A 19,078-nucleotide genomic window follows, 5' to 3' on the forward strand; every position below is an offset into this window, starting at 1 on the left:
CAGCTGTTGCCTTCAAACTGGGTCATAGTTTCCACAGTGTGGCATTTACAGCTTTGGAAGTGGATGTTCATGAGCTGCGTTTTTAAAATAGCACTTTTAAGTTTTAGCATTTCACTTGTGCAGCATTGCAGGACTGACAACAGTCTACATACATCGCCTACCATAAAACTCAGCAACCAACAGTTCACCTCCAGATTAGGGTGTGTTTTGCAAGTAGCAGCTAATGTAAGCTGTACCATGAAGAGAGTTCAACATATCCAGGATATGTTTCATTATCTGGCTTCACTAAAAAACCACAGTCATGCTAACCAGTCACATGAGGCTGGTTATCAACTTCTGCTCAACTATAATCTTGTAAATAATAATTTGCTAGAGCCTTAAGGCAACATGAGTTGTTGGTATGAATTACTGTACAAGAGAACAGGCTGTCAGTACCACTTTCCCATCATTAAGGTACAAGTAGATCTGACTGTAATTATACATTAAATGTGTTGCTTGGATGTAACCTGTTCTCATCATGTGGAAGACAACCTTTACATCTCACAATCTGCTACAGAGCTGCCAAGGACGTTCTAGAAATGTGGACACAATTTCCATAGAAAACGGATTGATCAGTAGGTTGGTATATGAGCTGACGGAGCAGGTTAGGTGAGCAGCATGTGTTACCATAGCGATGTATCTCAGTAGGAGATAAACCCGAAGTTACCTTGATTACCTTGATAGCTCTAAATTCTGCTTCATAGTACAGGCCCCTGAAACCTGCAGCAGAGATCATCAACAGAGGTCTGTTTTCTCACTTCTTTCCAACTCCACACAAACTAACTTTATTCTTTGGTAACTTGTAGTCTTCAGACTATGACTGAATCACTTGATTACATTTTCCAGACTTCAAATAGTACTTTCTAGAGATCTTTGTGCTACTTTTTTCCTGGAGACACATTTATAAATAGATGCAGTTCCCTTCAAAAAAAAACCCCTTAAATTCAATTTTATTAATAATTCTTTAATTTTTTAGTAATAGGAGATTGTTTAGACTGTTTTTAAAAGACTATTGGACGATTCAAATGAGCTACTTAGATGCTTTGTATTCATTTTAGACAGAGACACATCTGTATTCTTCTAAACCTACTAAAAATGCAATGTATTTTATGTTTAATGCTACGGTCTGTTAATGTGTCCACACAATGTATTAATTCTGGCATAACTATTGTGAGCACAAAACACACATTCAGTAGAAAATCAATTTAACCCTGTAAGACCCAAATACAGAAAAAAATGAGCAAAAACAAACAAGCAAACAAAAAATGTAAAGGAAGTAACTGAAGTTGAAGATATCCAAAAATGAAAAAACGTTCTTCTATTTATATTGCGCATGATGCATATCGAACATGTACTTATTTCCCTAATGCCAAACTGAGCTGATGAAATACAGCATTAGCAAGAAACCTGTAGCTGTGGACGGCTTCAAAGGTCAACCGTGTAGCTGTGAGCAGAGAGGGGAGATAGCAGGGTGATAAAATGTCTGTCCATGCTTCTAAATGGCCAAATGTACCTGGGTGAATAGAGGAGGTCAGCTCAAAGCGGAACTGCAGCTGGCCGCAGACATGATCTGTGGGCAACCTGCGGCCCAGCGAATAACTCACGACCCGATCCCTGTGGACAAAAGACAGAGACAGAGAAGAGCATGTGAAATGAAAAGGAAATGTCAGAAATGAAAATGCAAAAGCTATCATAGTCAGTTTTTGATCAGAAAGAGCCTGCAGTAAAGGAAATACACGCATACAAGAAGCATAAAATAGTGAACTCACAGCTAAAATCAGATGGTGGCATGAGATTTAAAGTGGCTTAACTATCCACATGGCTTATCTCATTGCCTGTCTGTGTGGGCAAAACTTCCACAGCTCTACAGATCTGAGTCATGGAACACAGTACACTCAGGCTGATGACGGTTCTGCTGGACATGAAAGCGTATGTTGTGTGTGTTTTACCCGATAGCATGCTTTTCCAGCAGCCTCTGGACAGGGACAGACAGCTTCCCCAGAAAACGCTTGATGATCGGCCGACTCTTGGCAAACTTGTCCTTCACCTCGATCTCCAGGACGTCAGTGGGCAGAGACACAAAGTTAAACCTCTGGAGACAGAGACAGACACAGAGGAGAGGATTAGACTGCTTAGTGTCATGGGACTGGAGGGATATCTGGGTATGCAGTAGAACGCTACTGAAGTCCTCATTACTTTTCCTCTTAAAAACTATTTCAGAGTAGCAGTATTAAGAAGAGCATGTGTTTTGTAGGAAGCCTAATGTTCAACACAGAGAACATTTATATTCACAAACACAAGTTTCTACTAGGTGCACCTGGGAAGTATCCAGTCACAACATCCACAGCTGGCATCTTAAGAATGAGAAATATTTTTCTGATTAAAGCACATCAAAGCCTTGGAAAGACTTTGTTCCTGGTTAAATATTGAACAGTCCTGTTAATGCGTGTGCACACACAACATGAAGTTAATTTTACTGGCTGTGCAATTGCACACAAAGTCAATGGAAAGTCACCACTAAGACTTGGCTTGAGGTGGCACAAATGGATGCAAGGATCACGTGAGTTGAAAACATTTCAGCTGTATGAATCTGCTTCAAAAACAATCTGTGAAACGGAGAGGAAGGAAAATAATAAGATATAATAAGATACAAATGGAGCCTCCTGGGAGTGAAGAGGCAGAGCTGAACACAACCACTGGTAGCTTACCTAAAGTCTGTCTGAACAAACCTTGAGACTGAACTTAGGCACAGTGATGCTTTAAACAAATGCTGGTAACAGGGATGCAAATTTCAAATAATTTTCTTAGCCAACAGTTCAGTACAGTAAATGTTTTCTCTGCTAAAAGGATTGTTTAGTCAATGGAGATGACTAAAGAGGCTCAGTTCCACATGCCACTTAATGAAAATAGATAAATGATAAAAGTTCATTTCAAAGCTATACTGCCAGCCGTTGAGCCATACAGTCATCATGGGCAAAATAAAAAATCATACCTGCAGTGAAGAAGCTACATACTGAACTAAAACTAGTTCCCTGTATGTCATGAACTGCTGGAACAGTGAGGGCTTCAACAGTAAAACCTCAGCTTTTCAGCAGATGAATGTAAAAACAAACTGCACATGCATCATTCTGCACAGTAAAGGTCAACCAATACTTTTATTCAATATCCACACTGATTAAAAGTGATCAAGGAGATCAAAAATTGATACTTGAAACCATTGTACAGTACATCTGTGGTAAAAATTAAAACCTCAGTGTCACAATTCAGAAAAACACCTCACAAAATAATTAAAATGCCTCAGTTTATGACTTACTGATATTAACTAAAAGAGAACTCTTTAACATTCATATTTTAGTCATCAGAAAAGATCAATAAATAAAATAAATCATGATAATTGGAAACATGCAGAATATCAAATCTGAAAATTTCCCAACTTGATAATTAGTCGAAGCCCAATGCACAGGGAAGCTCAAACATGACAGTCAGGTAACATCTTTGACTGGACAGTCCAGATGTTTTCGATCGAAGTTTGAAAGACTTAATTATTCAATGAACCCACAGAATAGTGTTTCTATAAAATGACTGAAACCTGAATGTCTCTCTGCTCCACTAACTTGGCAACTGGTCTCTTAATTTGCAGTGTTATGCTGAATTTATTCATTTTTCCTTTCACCAAGTCATTTGGAGATGCTGTATATGTGGTCTTATTTTGAATGAAGTAAATCATCTCCATCTCCACTTCTGCTCTCCTCTGTCTCTCTCAGCGGGGGTCTGATCGCTATCCAAGCCTCCCAAATGTTTCTCCAGCGCCTGGAACTCCAACTGTCCAAATCCTTCAAAGCTTTTTCCACTCTTACCAAAATAAAAACTCAGAAGAATTTATGGCATTCAAACTCTTAATGCTTAAATGAATACTGGCACAAACCTATTAGCCCCTTTAATCCGAAGATATCCACAATAGTACTATCCTTCTAAAACATGCTATGAATTGTGAATATTTTTCTTAACGAATCGTGTCTCGTTATATGCTCCAAATGCGAACTCTGAAGGCAAAAAGCAACTTGTGTGTTCATGCCTTCACATTGGTGATTGGACATTAGGACTGCCTACCACATTATCATCGCTCATCATTTTTAGGCTTATCTATGTAAATTTGAAGCATTGAGACAACCTTAGTGAACATTTTCATGGTAAGTTTATGATCCCGATAGTTTCAAGACTTTTTGAACAAAACGTGGTGTGAATTTTGGAATTTATGGTCCTATTTACAGCACAATAAACAACAAGAAAAGTACTACGAGAGGGCAGTACTCCGCCAAGGCTGCTCAGTCGTTGCACCATTTCTGACGAATAAGTCCCGATAAGTTCTCAGCGGTGGATTTGTAGTAGGATCACAATCATGTGATCATCAGCAGACAGCTGACATAGTGTTCACTTGTTGTCATGGTTACAGTGACACCATGCCGCTAGTGATATTTCAAATATGAATATAAGATTTTTTACTACCTAAATTGCATATCAGGCCTCTCAAAAATTCCTTATCAGTTGAGCTCTAGTATGAAAGCATAATTTCTGGGAAACATGATTATTAGGATTGATCCTCAGGTGATTCTAAATGAAATGTTATGTCAATCTATCCAACAATTGCTGAGATATGTCCACCATCAGGCACACCACCAGCTAAAAAATCAACAGTCAGTTGTGGCAGTTGACCCTTCCAGTGTTCAGCAAACACAGCTCATGCTGGGTAGCAAATTCAGCTGGTAGAAAATCCACTCGACAAATTCTGTGACGGAAAACGCTGCAAGTACACCTTCATACTCGACTGAGAACTAAACTCAAAGGCCAACATGTCAAAAAAACAGTTTTATATGATGCTGAGTAGATGTTTTAGTTTTGTGAGACTAAATTACCAAGCTGTGAGCACTAAATATCAAATCTCAACATGTTAACAGTACATGGAGAACATGCAGGCTGTGTTTGCGAGGTAAAATGACTGCTGAAGAGGTTGAAACCCATAGGGGTCTGTGCAGCTGCTTTCGTTTTGTCTTCAGATGCCTTTCGGGATTTGATATTTTCCACCGTATGGCACCTTATTTCTGGAATTAATTGTTTTCTTCTTGTCAAATATGTGCTACACAAACTGCAAAATTAATGTAGCCTTCTTCCTATCAAAAATATTATTCTGTAGTTGAAGAATAATAAACAGCAGCACACAATGATACAGAAATCTTTAACAAATCCGTGGATCCAGACTATAAGCTGCATCACTGCCAGAATCTAATCACTTGGTTCTTCTGTCATTTCTGACCTTCTCTGAAAATTTCATCCAAATCCGTTAGTCTGTTTTTGAGTAATGTTGCTAACAGACGGACAGACAGAAACGTACGCCGATCGTAAAGTAATAAAGGATGTAATGTTTCAGAGAAGGACTACTTTGTGATTGACAGTCAGCTGACAGATTGACAAACCAATGGGGGACGGTCACGACCATCACCTGTTACATACAGTCTATGGTTGCTACTGGCGACTTCAGTCCTTCAGGGAGGGCTTTTTTTTTATTACACACTGTATGTAGAGTAGACAGTAACACCTTCTAGTCATTACTCCAACTTTTTTCACTTTAGTGACGTCATACAAACCAATTAGTCTTAGCTTTTGCTAAACAAATAGTCATTCTTAAGACCCTGTCTTAGATGCACATTGCAACTTTGATGTTAAGGTACCAATAACTAAACTATGTGAAATTACACTGTAGAGCATGTTTACTGTTTTACTGTTTTACTGAAGTGTCCTTTAAACACACCTGAATTCCAGTGAGAGACCTTTGAATAGGACTGACACTGATGTTATTTTTTTGCTGCTCCTTTTATTTAGTGTCACTAAAAGTAACATTTTGAACACAAAAGTATGCCTCATTTTTACCCTTACTTGCAAACTTAAGAATAAAAGCATTGCTTTTCTTTGGATTAAGAAACAATTGTGTTTAATAGAGCCCAGAAGCTCTCTGAATTTGGTGAAGAGAAGTTGAATTCCTGAAATGGTTGCAGTGCAGTGGCAGAGATGAGCTTTTTCTAATGACTGTAGCATTAGCCATGGGGAGCAGAACTGTTTCAGAAGCAACATGAATTATTCAGAAAAAGTAGTTTTCACTTGCTGCTGCTTTCTAGTAAGTTATTATCTACATATTTTCAATTTTACATTATTCAGGTTGAAAATGGCAGGGATAGCGTTGGAACTGACTTTGTTTCTAATTTTTCATAAATCATTTTAGCATTTTCGCAATCCCTTGTCTTCCTTCTCTCCCAGCAGCAGGCTTTCTTTTCTGGTTTTCCTCGTTAATATTTCAGCCATGTCTCTGATTTTCCACAGGTACTCGTGAGGGTATTTCAGGCTTCCACTTGTTTTACCCTAGATTTATTACCCTTTAACCTTTCAGCTGCTGTCCTGTGCTGTTTGGATCATACTGGCCATGTTTGGTTTCCTGATGTGCTTTATTGTGAATATGGGTTCACGTACATCCTGTGATATTTAATTTTCGCAGAGCTGGATGACACAGGAAAGCAGATGAAAGGGAGGAGAGCTGAGCAGGAAAGAGAAATGAAATGAGGAAAGGGGAGCATAGAAAGGTGTATGCGGTTGCAGGGGATAAAGTGAAATGACATTGTGTTGCTTATAAGGTAGAAAAATGAGAAGAGGAGGGGAGGAAAGTCTGAGCTGGGGAAATCTGTGTGCAGGGCGATAAAGGAGGAGGATGAAAAGGAGTACGAGTGAATAATTTACAAGATGAGCCAGGAGGGAGCAGACGGAGCAGAAGTGTGTGTTTGTGAGTGCAAAGTGTAGGATAAACTCAGTAAAGATGGTGAGACTGAACAGGAGGAGGAAAGGGAGAGAAGGGTGAGGGTGGAGGAGGAGGAAGCGTGTGTTGCTGCAGCACAAGTGTGTCATGTAAATCTGTATGAAGAAAAGTGAAACGAAGCTGAGGAGGACTGGAGGACAGGACGGATAGGAGGAAGGGGACAAGTAGAGTGGAAGTAGAAGGAGAAAGAGGGGACTTAAAAACAGCTCACTGATCATGTGATTAATTAAACATGTTTTCAGGGCAGGGCTGCACAGTGGTCAGTGGTTAGTACTGTCACCTCACAGCTAGAAGATCCCCGGTTTGGTTTCAGGTCCGGACCTGGGATCTTTCTGCATGGAGTCTCCATGTTCTCCCTGTCCATGTGTGGGTTTTCTCCAGGTTCTCCAGCTTCCTCCCACAGTCCAAAAACATGCTGAGGTTAATTGGTGATTCTAAATTGTGTGAATGTGAGTGTGATTGTTTGTCTCTATGTGTAGCCCTGTGATAGACTGTTACCTGTCCAGGTGTCCCCTGCCTTCACCCTCAGTCAGCTGGGATAGACTCCAGCCCCCCATAACCCAGATGAGGATTAAGAGGTGTATAATGGATGTTTGGTACCACCTGTGGGCTCTGATTCCAAGTTTTTATTTCCCTTTTTGTAGAATAACTACTTATGATTTACGGCATTATACTATTGTTGAGTTCTGTCTTCTTCTTTCACGGGTTTTATATTTAATTCAGTTGATTCAGTTAAAGACAACACTTATGGAGTAAGCTCTGACATAATTTCAGTGATAGACCGCAAACCTTCACCCTCAGTCAGCTGGGATAGACTCCAGCCCCCCACGACACTGATGAGGATTAAGCGGTGTATAGATGATGGATGGATATTCAGGGCAGAAATAGCCAATCAAAGCCTAAATAATAATGTACTTCAATAAAGTTTGGAGAATGGTCAAAGTCAAAGCAGCAGAGGGCAAGATATTCTGGACTTATAGACCTTAGTACTGGTTTAACTTCAAGAAATACTGGATCTTACGTTTCACATAATGCAACCTGACAGTGTCTACTCTTTAGACACTCCCTACCTGGTAAAAGCCTGCATGTTCTGATACCACCATATGTACGCCATGCTGAGAATCATTTAATATGTCCAAATACATTGTAGATCAAACACCGTATGTCACAGATATCAGGTTGTCTACTACATCTAGTCTCATTTCTGGACTTTTGTACCCACAATCCTCTGCACACAAGTCACAAGCTTGAGCTGCTGAGGGCATACAGAGGATTTCATACTGCAGACTGCAGTGGAAATATGTGGGTCAAAGTTAAAGGTATGATGACAAAATACTATACCCCCGTTGTATTAATAGTATACGTGACAGAACAAAGTTTGCAAAGGAAGCAGTATGTATTGAAAGGAAAAAGAAAAGGACTGTGATTTGGAACGCAGGACACATCTTTAACAGGCTTTATGCTAAAAATCAAAGCTAATGCAGCATTTGAAGTGGAGAAGTGGAGTGAAATAGTGGAATGTTGGACTTCAATGTCACTGCAAAAACCATAACTTGCTCCAGGTTAATTTTGTTGCGTTTCTATGATGAGTAACACTCGTCAAAAGACTTGTTCTTTACCTAACTGAGGAAACTGAGGAATGAAAAAGCACAAAAATTCTGCTGTCTATTGTGTTGCATAATAATCCATTAGCATTGCGTAACTGCAGCTCATGATCATTCGGCACTAGTGGAGAAAAACACTCTGGTTTGTCTGTATTTCTTTAACCCAATTACAGTCATAGTGGTGGAGTTAACACAATAATGTGGCAAAAGTGTCTCCCAAAAATAGTGACAGGGGAATTCTTATAGTGGAATATTTGCACACAGGGTGATTGGTACTGTCATTAAACTGGATAGTTCAAAGAAGAAGAAGAAAATAGCACGGCTGCTTCTCAATCCTCAGCAAAACTTCCACTGTGTTTGCTGTTTGAAGGTTGTTGTTGCTGTTGGCTAATAATAAATAAAAAGTCTGGAAGCAAAACTGGAAGCAAGTAAGTAGTATGAGTAAAACACTTCTTGTTCTTCATGTTGCTATAATACCTGAATGCCTGCACTTTATTTTACTCAGTGGGCAGAGCACAGGTTTTTTTAGCATGACAACTGAGAGTAAACCAAAAGGATGGAAGGTTAATGACACCAGCAGAAGTCCATGTTTTCTGTTCCTCACTTCTGACAAATACAGAATAAAAAAATAAAAAATCACTGTCCTTACATTTTTACCTCTATATTTACTCTTTAATTTAGATTAAAGCAAATGCCATTTCATTCAAATAAATATGCTGTATTATACACTGATCAGGCGTAACATTATGATCACATGTCTAATAGTGTGTTGGTCCCTTTTTTCTGCCAAAACAGTCCTGACCCATCAAGGCAAGGACTCCACTAGACCCCTGAAGGTGTGCTGTGGTATCTGGTACCAAGATGTTAGTAGCAGATCCTTGAAGTCCTGGAGGTTGCGAGATGGGGCTTCCACAGATCGGGGAATATCGTTTCCATGAAAGGGTGAACATAGTCTGCAGCAATGCTTAGGTAGGAGATACGTGTCAAAGTAACATCCACATGGATGGAGGACCCAAGGTTTCCCAGCAGAACATTACCCAAAGCATCACACTGCCTCTGCTGGCTTGCCTTCTTCCCATAGTGCATCCTGGTGTCATGTGTTCCCCAGGTAAGCAACGCACCTGGCCATCCATGTGATGTAACAGAATACATGATCCATCATCAGACTGGGTCACCTTCTTCCATTGCTCCATGGTCCAGTTCTGATGCTCATTATTGGTGCTTTCAGCGGTGCACAGGGGTCAGCATGGACACCCTGACTGGTCTGCATCCATGCAGCTCCATACACAACAAACTGATGCACTGTGTTCTGACACCTTTCTATCAGAACCAGCATTAACTTCTTCAGTAATCTGAGCAACAGTAGCTCATCTGTTGGATCTGACCACATGGACCAGCCTTCCTCCCCACATGCATCAATGAGCCTTGACTTCCCATGACCCTGTCTCTGGTTCACCACTGTTCCTTCCTTGGACCACTTTTGATAGATCCTGACCACTGTAGACCAGGAACATCCCACAAGAGCTGCAGTTCTGGAGATGCTCTGATCCAGTTGTCTATCCATCACTATTTGGTCCTTGTCAAACTCATTCAAATCCTTATGCTGCCCATTTTTCCTGCTTCTAACATCAACTATGAGGACAAAATGTTCCCTTGCTGCCTAATATCTTCAACCCACTAACAGGAACCATGATGAAGAGATAATCAGTGTTATTCACTTCACCTGTCAGTGGTCAGAATATTATGTCTGATTAGTGTACATCAATTGACAGATATACACTGATATATCTCTCACTTGACATACTTGATATCTCTCAGGATCACAGCGACAGCAGCTACCTTCTGTATTAACATAAGTTGCATATACAGTAAGTTCAGCTCTCCATTGGGGCTCAGTGACATTTTCACTGCTTTACTGCTACTTACCAAGCCAGGATCAGTTGTGACAAAAGATACTGTCTCTCTCACATGAAAAATGGCAAATATCTGGACTTCAGTTCAGAACAACACGTAATCCATACACTAGTTAGAGCTATTATGTGGTGCAGGAGACAGGATCAGTTTGCATGTCTCTCCACATGAAAAGGTACTGATTCTTACACGGTTATGAGGTTCATTTTCATGGAGCTGTAAATCGGATTTAATTCTATTACATTCAAGCTATATTTACTTATTATGTTTAATAAGGTAAAAAGAGTGAGTTTGGTGTGGCAAGAAAAGCTCATATGATGATGATAAAAAAAACAACAACTTTGCATTGTTCTGCAAAAAATATTCAATTCCATCAAAGGTGCTTTTCCACAGATCCATTATTACTCCGCCAAGGAACATGATGGAGTTATGTGACAATCAGCGTACGTTTGTTCGTCTGTCTGTCTGTTCACAACATTACTCAAAAACGGACTGACGGATTTGGATGAAATTTTCACCGAAGGTCAGAAATGACACAAGGACCAAGTAATTAGATTCATACTTCTAGTCTGGATCCACGGATTTGTTAAAGATTTCTGTATCATTGCAAAATAGTGGCACAGCATCACTGTAACAATGATAACAAGTGAACACTACGTCAGCCGCCTGCTGACAATCACATGATTGTGATCCTACTACAAATCCACCTCTGAGGACTTATCAGGACTTATCCATCAGAAATGATCCGAGGAACAGTTGCTTAAATTGTGGGGGTCTTTCTGAGTGTAATCATTTTCCTTTTATCCTTACATGAATTTCAGGACTTTTTGGCAGCGTCTTCCTCATGTCAAGAAATCGCTTCTTCGACAAACACTTCCTGTGCCGCTGGAATGGTGTCAAAAATAAAAGCCCGTAACATTAAAAAATAAAAGCATGGAGGGAACGGCTATTTTAGCACTAGCAAAACAAAGCCTTGCACAAACTGATGAACTGATCAACAGACCTATATAAGAGTAATTTACAGATATTTAGGTCACGCAATTTGGTATCCGTACATAACATACACATGCACAACACATGTCTGTGCTCAGCGCAATGTCATTTAGTTTGTGGGTACATCTATATTAAATGGACACATTTTAACTTGCTGTGATTTCTGATCATCAATAATAATAATGATAATAATTAAAATATGCTGCATGGGGGAATGAGCAGTCTTGGAGGAGTACTGTGCTCTCTGAGTGCTTTTCTTGCTATATATGTTTTTTATGTAATGATTCTGAATTGTCTCTCAAGTCTGCATAGCACTGGGCTGCAGTATATATAGTACGCTGATGGCACTAGCTTGCTGTGGAGACCCATTAGAGTTATACGGTGTATCACTGCCACACTGCCGAGCTTCACCATCATGGAAGCAGTTTGAAAAAGGAAAGTGCCTCAGAGCTGAGTGGATGCTGCCAAGAAGGACACTGCATTAAATAGTGTATGTCGTGTCACAAGGGACATCATATAAAGCAGTGACTATGCTGTGGAGCATCCTGAGACAGAAAACTGCTCCAGATTATGCACAATGTTCTTCCAGTCTTCCATCAGCTCTTAACATTTCAGATCAAGTAAAAAATGTCCTAATAAATTTGTACCTTCAATGCTCTAAAACAAACGTAATAGTGATTCCTGGCTCAACGGGAGCAGACCCCAACACAACCTGGTGCAACCACCAAAGTAAAGGTGGCATTTTGAAGCCATCTGCAACAGTTTGTAAGGTTCAGACAAATATGTTTCTCCTGTAACTTCTCAAACTGACTGAGGAGGAGAAGTGAGGAGGTACACAGTCCAGTAACATCAAAAACACACTAATTGGACAGAAAATTGATCAGCATCTTTTTAACTACAAAACAAAAAGAAAAAATGATGCATGCTCTCAAGTTCTATTCTGCAAAAAGTATTCATCTATTATGCATGTTCGTATTTTGGAGAAGCTGAATGAGAACTTTTAAAAATTAACCATCAAAAGAGTTGTTATGTAGAGAGGCCTGCCCTTAAGAATGGAACTTCAGAGAACTGTAACCCAGCTTTGGAGCTCTAGTGAGCTTCTGAGGTCAGTCTTGATCTTGCTGATTTTATTTTACAGTTCAGTCAGTCCGTCCTCATAGATCTGGTTTCCAAGCAGGCAGCTGTACTCAGCAAAATGTCAGCAACAAACAGCAACATACACAGCCAAAGACTTAGCTGGAGGAATATGGTGCTCAAGAGCCAAAAAGAAATGAATGCTAATGGCTGGACAGATGTGACATGGTAGCAAAAAATCATCAGTACGTCAGCCAGTGTTCCTGCATTTTCTCAACAGCTTGCTTGAGGATTTAATGCTTGTTCAGTTTACATTTTGTATTTGTATGCTTTCTTATATATAGACCTCAAATCACTTTTCATTTTTATGCACAACATACACAGATATACATTAGCAAAATAGCACTAGCTTAAACTGCTTGTGGAGTTTCATGAATGGAATATTCTCTGCAATAAAAATATAAACAGAACACAGATCCTGATTATGAAGTGTGAACACAGATGGCAAGTAGATTTAGAGAAAAGTTGTTTGGGCATTTTTACTGTCATTTCCTATTTGCTGCCATTATCAAACATTTCCGTCCACACCCTCTTGTTGGTCTGTTGTTAATCTAGACCAGAGGTGTCAATCATGCAGCCCGCGGACCAAAACTGGCCTGCAGGAGGACTTTATAAGGGGTAAAAATTACAGAGAAGACATTAACTGTAAATTGCGAATTTAAAATAATTTCTAGATCATGATAAGTTTTGATCATAAAGTAAAAGACTAGATTGCTCACTGTTCTTTTGTCATTTTGTGTCTTGGTTTTGTAATATTTTGTCTTGTTTTTGTTTTTCTCTTTTTTGTCTGACTTTTGTCGTTTGTCTAATGTTTTTGTTGTTTTGTTTCTACTTTTTGTCATTTTGTGTTTCCTTTTAGTCTCGCTTGTGGTGTTAGTGTATTTCTTTGTGTTTCGCTTTTGTCATTTTTTGTCAAATTTTTGTCATTTATCTCATTTTTTTGTCAACTTGTGTCTCGCTTTTGTCCTTTTGTGTCTCATTTTTGTAATATTGTGTCTTGTTTTTTTTGTCTGACTTTTGTCGTTTTGATAATAAAAACACTATATTATTCAGTTCCAGATATCTGACTAAATGTTGTGTTCCTTTGTAGACACTCTGTGATCTGAAAGTTGTAATGTGAAAATGATAAACTGAGGCAAAATAATGTTGAAATTTAATTTATTTTTCTTAAATTTCAGGTTGTTCACAATGTTTTGTAAAAAGATAAATCCTTAAATGTGAACATTTTCAGTACTTTTTTGCACTAAAACAAAGGAAAAATTTGTAGTTGTGGTAATTTCTAGGTTATTATGCTGTGATTTTACTGGTGCAGCCCACTGGAGATCAGATTGGGTTGGATGTGGAACCAGAACTAAAATGAGTTTGACACTCCTGATCTAGACTGTAACATTGGTGTATCTGTGAGCTCTAACAGGCCTTGAGCTTAGTTATATAGCTGACTTGCTAACACCCTAGAAATGGATGGAAGATAAGGACAAATGCACTTGACTCTAGAAAATGTCTTCATAGTTTTGGACATTTTCTCCATGTTATCAGAAAACAAAATGAATGAAATGAATAAATTCAAATAGTTTTTATCTTCTATTGCACATGAGTCATAACATCATCTACTGACAGTAGGACCTGTGTTATACATGTTTTTGTGACCACTGGTAGGTACACATTTATGCTTTGACCACAGACCACAAACTTTCACAGATAGCAGACATCATATTGTATGTCAGTCAGCACCTGGGATTATCCAAGCTTTGTGTAGAGGATTATCATTAGTGAAAAGAGATGCATCTTCAGAAGAAACTGCTGTCTTCACTGTTTAACTGCTCATTGTTTTCTTTAACATTACCATCAGAAGCCACTCCTCCAGCGTCAGACTGTAAGGGCAGAGTTCCACTGTAACATCAGTATCATTGCTGTTTATCTAAATTTGTTGCTGTTCAATCCTCTGTAGATCAACCAATTAATTATTCAACTAATCAACTTTTTCAAAATCATCTTAATGTTGTATCTTTAGCTTATAGAATTCATTGCACTTCAGGATATTTTTTTCAGAACATAATCTGTCACAAAATCCTTTTTTTGCAACTATGAGGTTTCTGGTGAAGGTACCATATATATTGGACATTGGGAAGTAAATACAGTGTTTAAACTTTTTTGATATTTATCTACAGTAGTTGAAAATATTACTATATGAAGATACCCAGTCTTTTTTCATGTCTTCTACTAAAGCTCACTCACAGACATAAAGGACAGCAGCTCTCTGTGACACTGATTAGGATGTACTGGAAAGTCTGGAGGAACACTTTATTAGATTACATAACAGGAGCTGACATTAGTGACATTACTCACCTTAAATGCTCCCCTAATGACACCAAGCAAGAAAATATGAACCATCCGTCTTAAGCAGAAAGATCATAAAGGAACGGTGGAGATGAATCAAGATGATTGAAATAACGTGGTACTGACAGAGGAGGGCAGGATATTAAATCAAGATCTCCAGAAGAAATCCATTCTAATAATACTAATGCCTAGAAGACTGACCCATTAGAACTAATAGTCATTTAAGTCAAAAGTGAAAATGTTAAATTCATCTGTAAATACTACAGTATAAGTTATTACTTTTATTCCATTTAATACCTTTATCATTAAAAATGTAAGGCTTTTTCTATGTTTTTGATTATCATTTTATGGTTTTTAGGGTCCGAGCACCAAATGGTTTGGAGACCCTCTTGAAACCCATGGGCGTATTATTGTTCCACGATTTTTTCCCGTTGTTTGAAACTCAAATTTACTAAAAATAAAAACTAAAAATACTTGAAAACACGTGAAACTCTGCACACACATCAGGACAGGCAAAAAAAATTGATATTTTAGGGGAACTGCATAGGTGTGTGCCAAATTGGCTCCATAGCAAAAGTTTCAAACATTTACTACACATGTCACCTACAGCTATGAAATTTGGTACACACATGTAACACGCAAGATGCACAAAAAAGTCTATTACAACCATCCCCAAAACACAACAGGAGGTGGGCCATTTTGAATTATGTGTCATGTTTTGGATGATTTAGGACCATGTTTTGCACATTTTCAAAAGCTATAAACTCAAAAGAGGTAACTCTGACAGAGCTCAAAATGACGGACTTTCGACATTTCACCATGACACAGGACATGCTGTGTAACTGGCCTGTACACGCTCCAATTTTACCTGAAAGTTTACATGTGTGATCAGAGTCTGGCCTTCACCAGATACATAGGCCGAAATACGAAGGACATGCTTGGATTCGCTGACCAGCAAGGATGCGAGGACCCATTCAACGCTGCTTGCAGCTTTAATTATGCCATTGTGATTTCTTTTAAACTATTTATCTCTTATAAAACTTGCTCAAAATTAAACGTGCTGCACAAATAAACTTGCCTGTATGAGCCTCAATCATTCAAAGTGTTGAATTATCCGTTGAATGTGGAGTACTTTACTGTCAAATTAAAATACAGTCCCGGAAAGCATTTGAAAATGTTCTTTTAGTTGGGTATGTACTCAGATAATAAGTTTCTAAGGAGGCAATGAAAACATAAAAGTAAGAGACGAAATCCGTGGAATTGTCAGTTGAAGTCTACGCCATGAAAACGGAACCAGAATGTGCGTGAAAAATGTCTGCAAACGTCGGCTGAACTTTGAACGGTCAACACAGTTGAAATGTTGGCTGAAGATGAACTGGATCGCTGGAGTCTGGGAACAGTTGAAGTGTTGTCTGTATGCAGGAAGGCTGACCATGTCATTAGAAGAACCTTTGATGAAACCTATTCTCACCATGAAGTTCCACTGATGCTCACTGCAGTCTACTGTTGCTGTTAACTGTTTTACCAGAAGATTTTCTGAGTAGGTGTCTTCACTGCAGACGACACTCATTGTTTACCTTCTGCAGCAGGAAATACAGTATATTATATGACAGGTGTGTGGAGAGGCAAACTCTGGTGGTAGAATGGATGGATTTTACTGGTTTTGTTTTGCTGCTAATGCCAAAAATCTGCTCTGGACAAAACAGGACTGATTAGCGAGGAACATTCCAGAAACCTATATTCTAAGGAAAAAGTCCTAAATAAGAAAATCAATTGGCTGATCTTGTTTTCCACAAAGCAAACGTGATTTTCATGGATTACATTGATCCTCTTAGTTTGTCGCTGAAACCAAAGAAACACCCAATCAATCATTTTCTGTGTTGTGCAGTCTGCTGGACCGGGTTTATATTAGAGGCTTATGAATTTCAGGGCCGTTATTCAATTCAGTTCAATAAAAGAAGAAATCCTAGACAAAATCCCTAGTGATGCTTTATTGTCATTTTATTTATGCACATAGAAGGGTAAATATAATGACAGAGTGACGAGTTCTTTCTTTCGCTTCCCGATAACACTGTATCCTCGTTTCTTACAAAATTCCTTTAAAGCATCGACTTTACAACGCTCAAAGTAATCAATATCTGCGTAGCACTCGGCCATGTTTATGATCTGGGGTATCCCGACCTTTCACCCGGACCAGCACACCTTGCGCGCGGCGAGGTTCTGAATTGGCTTATTCTTAGAGGAAATGTACGCTGAAAACGGGACTTAAATTTCACAGAGGAGAGGGCTGAAACTACAATAATAATAATTCATCAAATGACTATAATGTGAGCAAATCTAACATACTGTGGATCTGCAAAACTATCAAAGCACAAACCCTGCATGTATCCTGTAAAGGATACATGCATACAGACAACACTTCAACTGTTCCCAGACTCCAAAGTCAGAGAGAGATGATGATTGTCTACAGACTCAGGAACAGCAGAATGGTAAAATTCTTGGAACTCTGTTCAAAGTGGAACTCTTCTCTACTTGCTCTATGGCATCAGGTGGTTTGAAGCTCTAGAGTAGGGGTATTCAACCAAAATTTAAAGAGCTCCAGTCAGAGAAAATGTATTAAAACAAAGGTCCGGAACATCATAATGTCTACCTTGAATTAGTGTGATATATGTTGATGTAACCTAATAGTTTTATTAGTGCCTGCATGTAATCAATAACTGACTGTCAAATCAAATAAATTCAGTACAGTTCAAAAACATTTTAACATTTATTAATGAAAATTTTTTTATATAACTGTGCATGTTAAAATGAAGTGCAGAACTTGAAAAAATAATGACTGAACAACCTGAACCAATTTATATGCATATTTAACAATACCTACATCTCAAAAAATGTAAACAATTGAAGACTTTGACATTTGTTTCCTGTTTTCTATCACTCCCTTATATCCCTGCTGCTTAATGGGAGAACTGAGCTGCAGTTTGTCCTGCCAGTATTCTGAATTGTGGTCTGAATGGTGTCAGGGTCGTTCTCAAACACATCTGGTGAGCCTGGAACCCTATTTAGATTATTTTCATAGTTGAGAAAGCTGCTTCACAGCTGTATGTTGAGCCAAACATGGTCAGCATGTTCAGGGCTACTTTTCTCTCTGTGTCAATTTATTTATTTTTCTTTTTTGTCTGTCCTCCTGTCCTCTGTCCCTCGTCTCAACTGTTTTCTGAACTCAGAGTTGTGATGTTTAGCGCCTGCAATGCGGAGACCAATTCATTGGCTGAGTAGCGTCATATGGAATGGCTGAACTCATATGTAATTGGTGTGTTTGTTTCCTGAGCTGATAGCCAATGCTGTAAACACTGGAAAAGCTGCTCCAGTAAAGAAGCAACCCATCAAATTTAAAATCCTGTTACAATTTACTGATTACAAGTCCGGTCCATATAAGACGGCGGTCCGCCAGTTAATGACCCCTGCTCTAGACGATTTAAAGCCTCACAGAGAATTGTATTTGCCAGGTATGGACAAGGACAGAGACCACACAGGGAACAACATGGATACTAATGTAGTTTAAATAACTTAAATGTCTAACTATGGAGTGGAAATCAGTGTGTTTATCTACCTCTGTGCTCCACTGAGGGTTGACTGTGTTGCAGGCCACTCCAGAGCGTTTCTCCTGGCCGTGGTGCGGCAGCGAGGGGAAGATGCTGTGCTTTCCAGGCTGGATGGAGAGCTTCAGGTACGGGTCAGGATTGAAGAACATCCCCTTCTTCAATCCAACTGCCTGGAGGTCTGAAAGAAGAAGAGGGTTATGTGAAATGTCAAAGGAACAGAGGTGTTTGTCTCTCTTATGATGACACTAACACATGTTCACACCAAAAGTGAACCTGTCACAATTTGTTATTTTGTGTTATAAAAGTACACACACGACCACAGAAAAACACAAAATGACTTAATGAGACGCAAAATTATCATAAAAAGAGACAAAACGACCACAAACAGACTGATAATGACCAAAAATGACCACAGAGACACAAATTGACAAAGAAACACAAAATGACCAAAAAGGGGCTCAAAGGACACAAAATGACCACAGAAAAACACAAAATGACTCAATGAGACACATAATTATCATATAAAGATACAAAATGATGAAAAACATACAAAAGAACTACAAAAAGTTGCAAAATGACCACAGAGACACGCAAAA

General features: G+C 38.9%; 1 protein-coding gene across 5 annotated transcripts in view; it reads right to left on the reverse strand.

Annotated features, from left to right (window-relative positions):
• LOC111587990 (E3 ubiquitin-protein ligase HECW1) overlaps positions 1-19,078 on the reverse strand; it is a 108,524-nt gene that overhangs the window by 44,687 nt on the left and 44,759 nt on the right. For all 5 annotated transcript variants that reach the window (XM_055007205.1, XM_055007203.1, XM_055007207.1 and 2 more), the window contains 3 exons: positions 18,491-18,660; positions 1,989-2,131; positions 1,553-1,653 (listed from right to left, as the gene is read on the reverse strand). In XM_055007205.1, the coding sequence (XP_054863180.1) occupies positions 1,553-1,653; positions 1,989-2,131; positions 18,491-18,660 (414 nt within the window). The remainder of the gene's footprint in view (positions 1-1,552; positions 1,654-1,988; positions 2,132-18,490; positions 18,661-19,078) is intronic.

The sequence above is a fragment of the Amphiprion ocellaris genome, chromosome 22 (genome assembly GCF_022539595.1).
Source record: "Amphiprion ocellaris isolate individual 3 ecotype Okinawa chromosome 22, ASM2253959v1, whole genome shotgun sequence".
Taxonomy (NCBI): Eukaryota; Metazoa; Chordata; class Actinopteri; family Pomacentridae; genus Amphiprion; species Amphiprion ocellaris.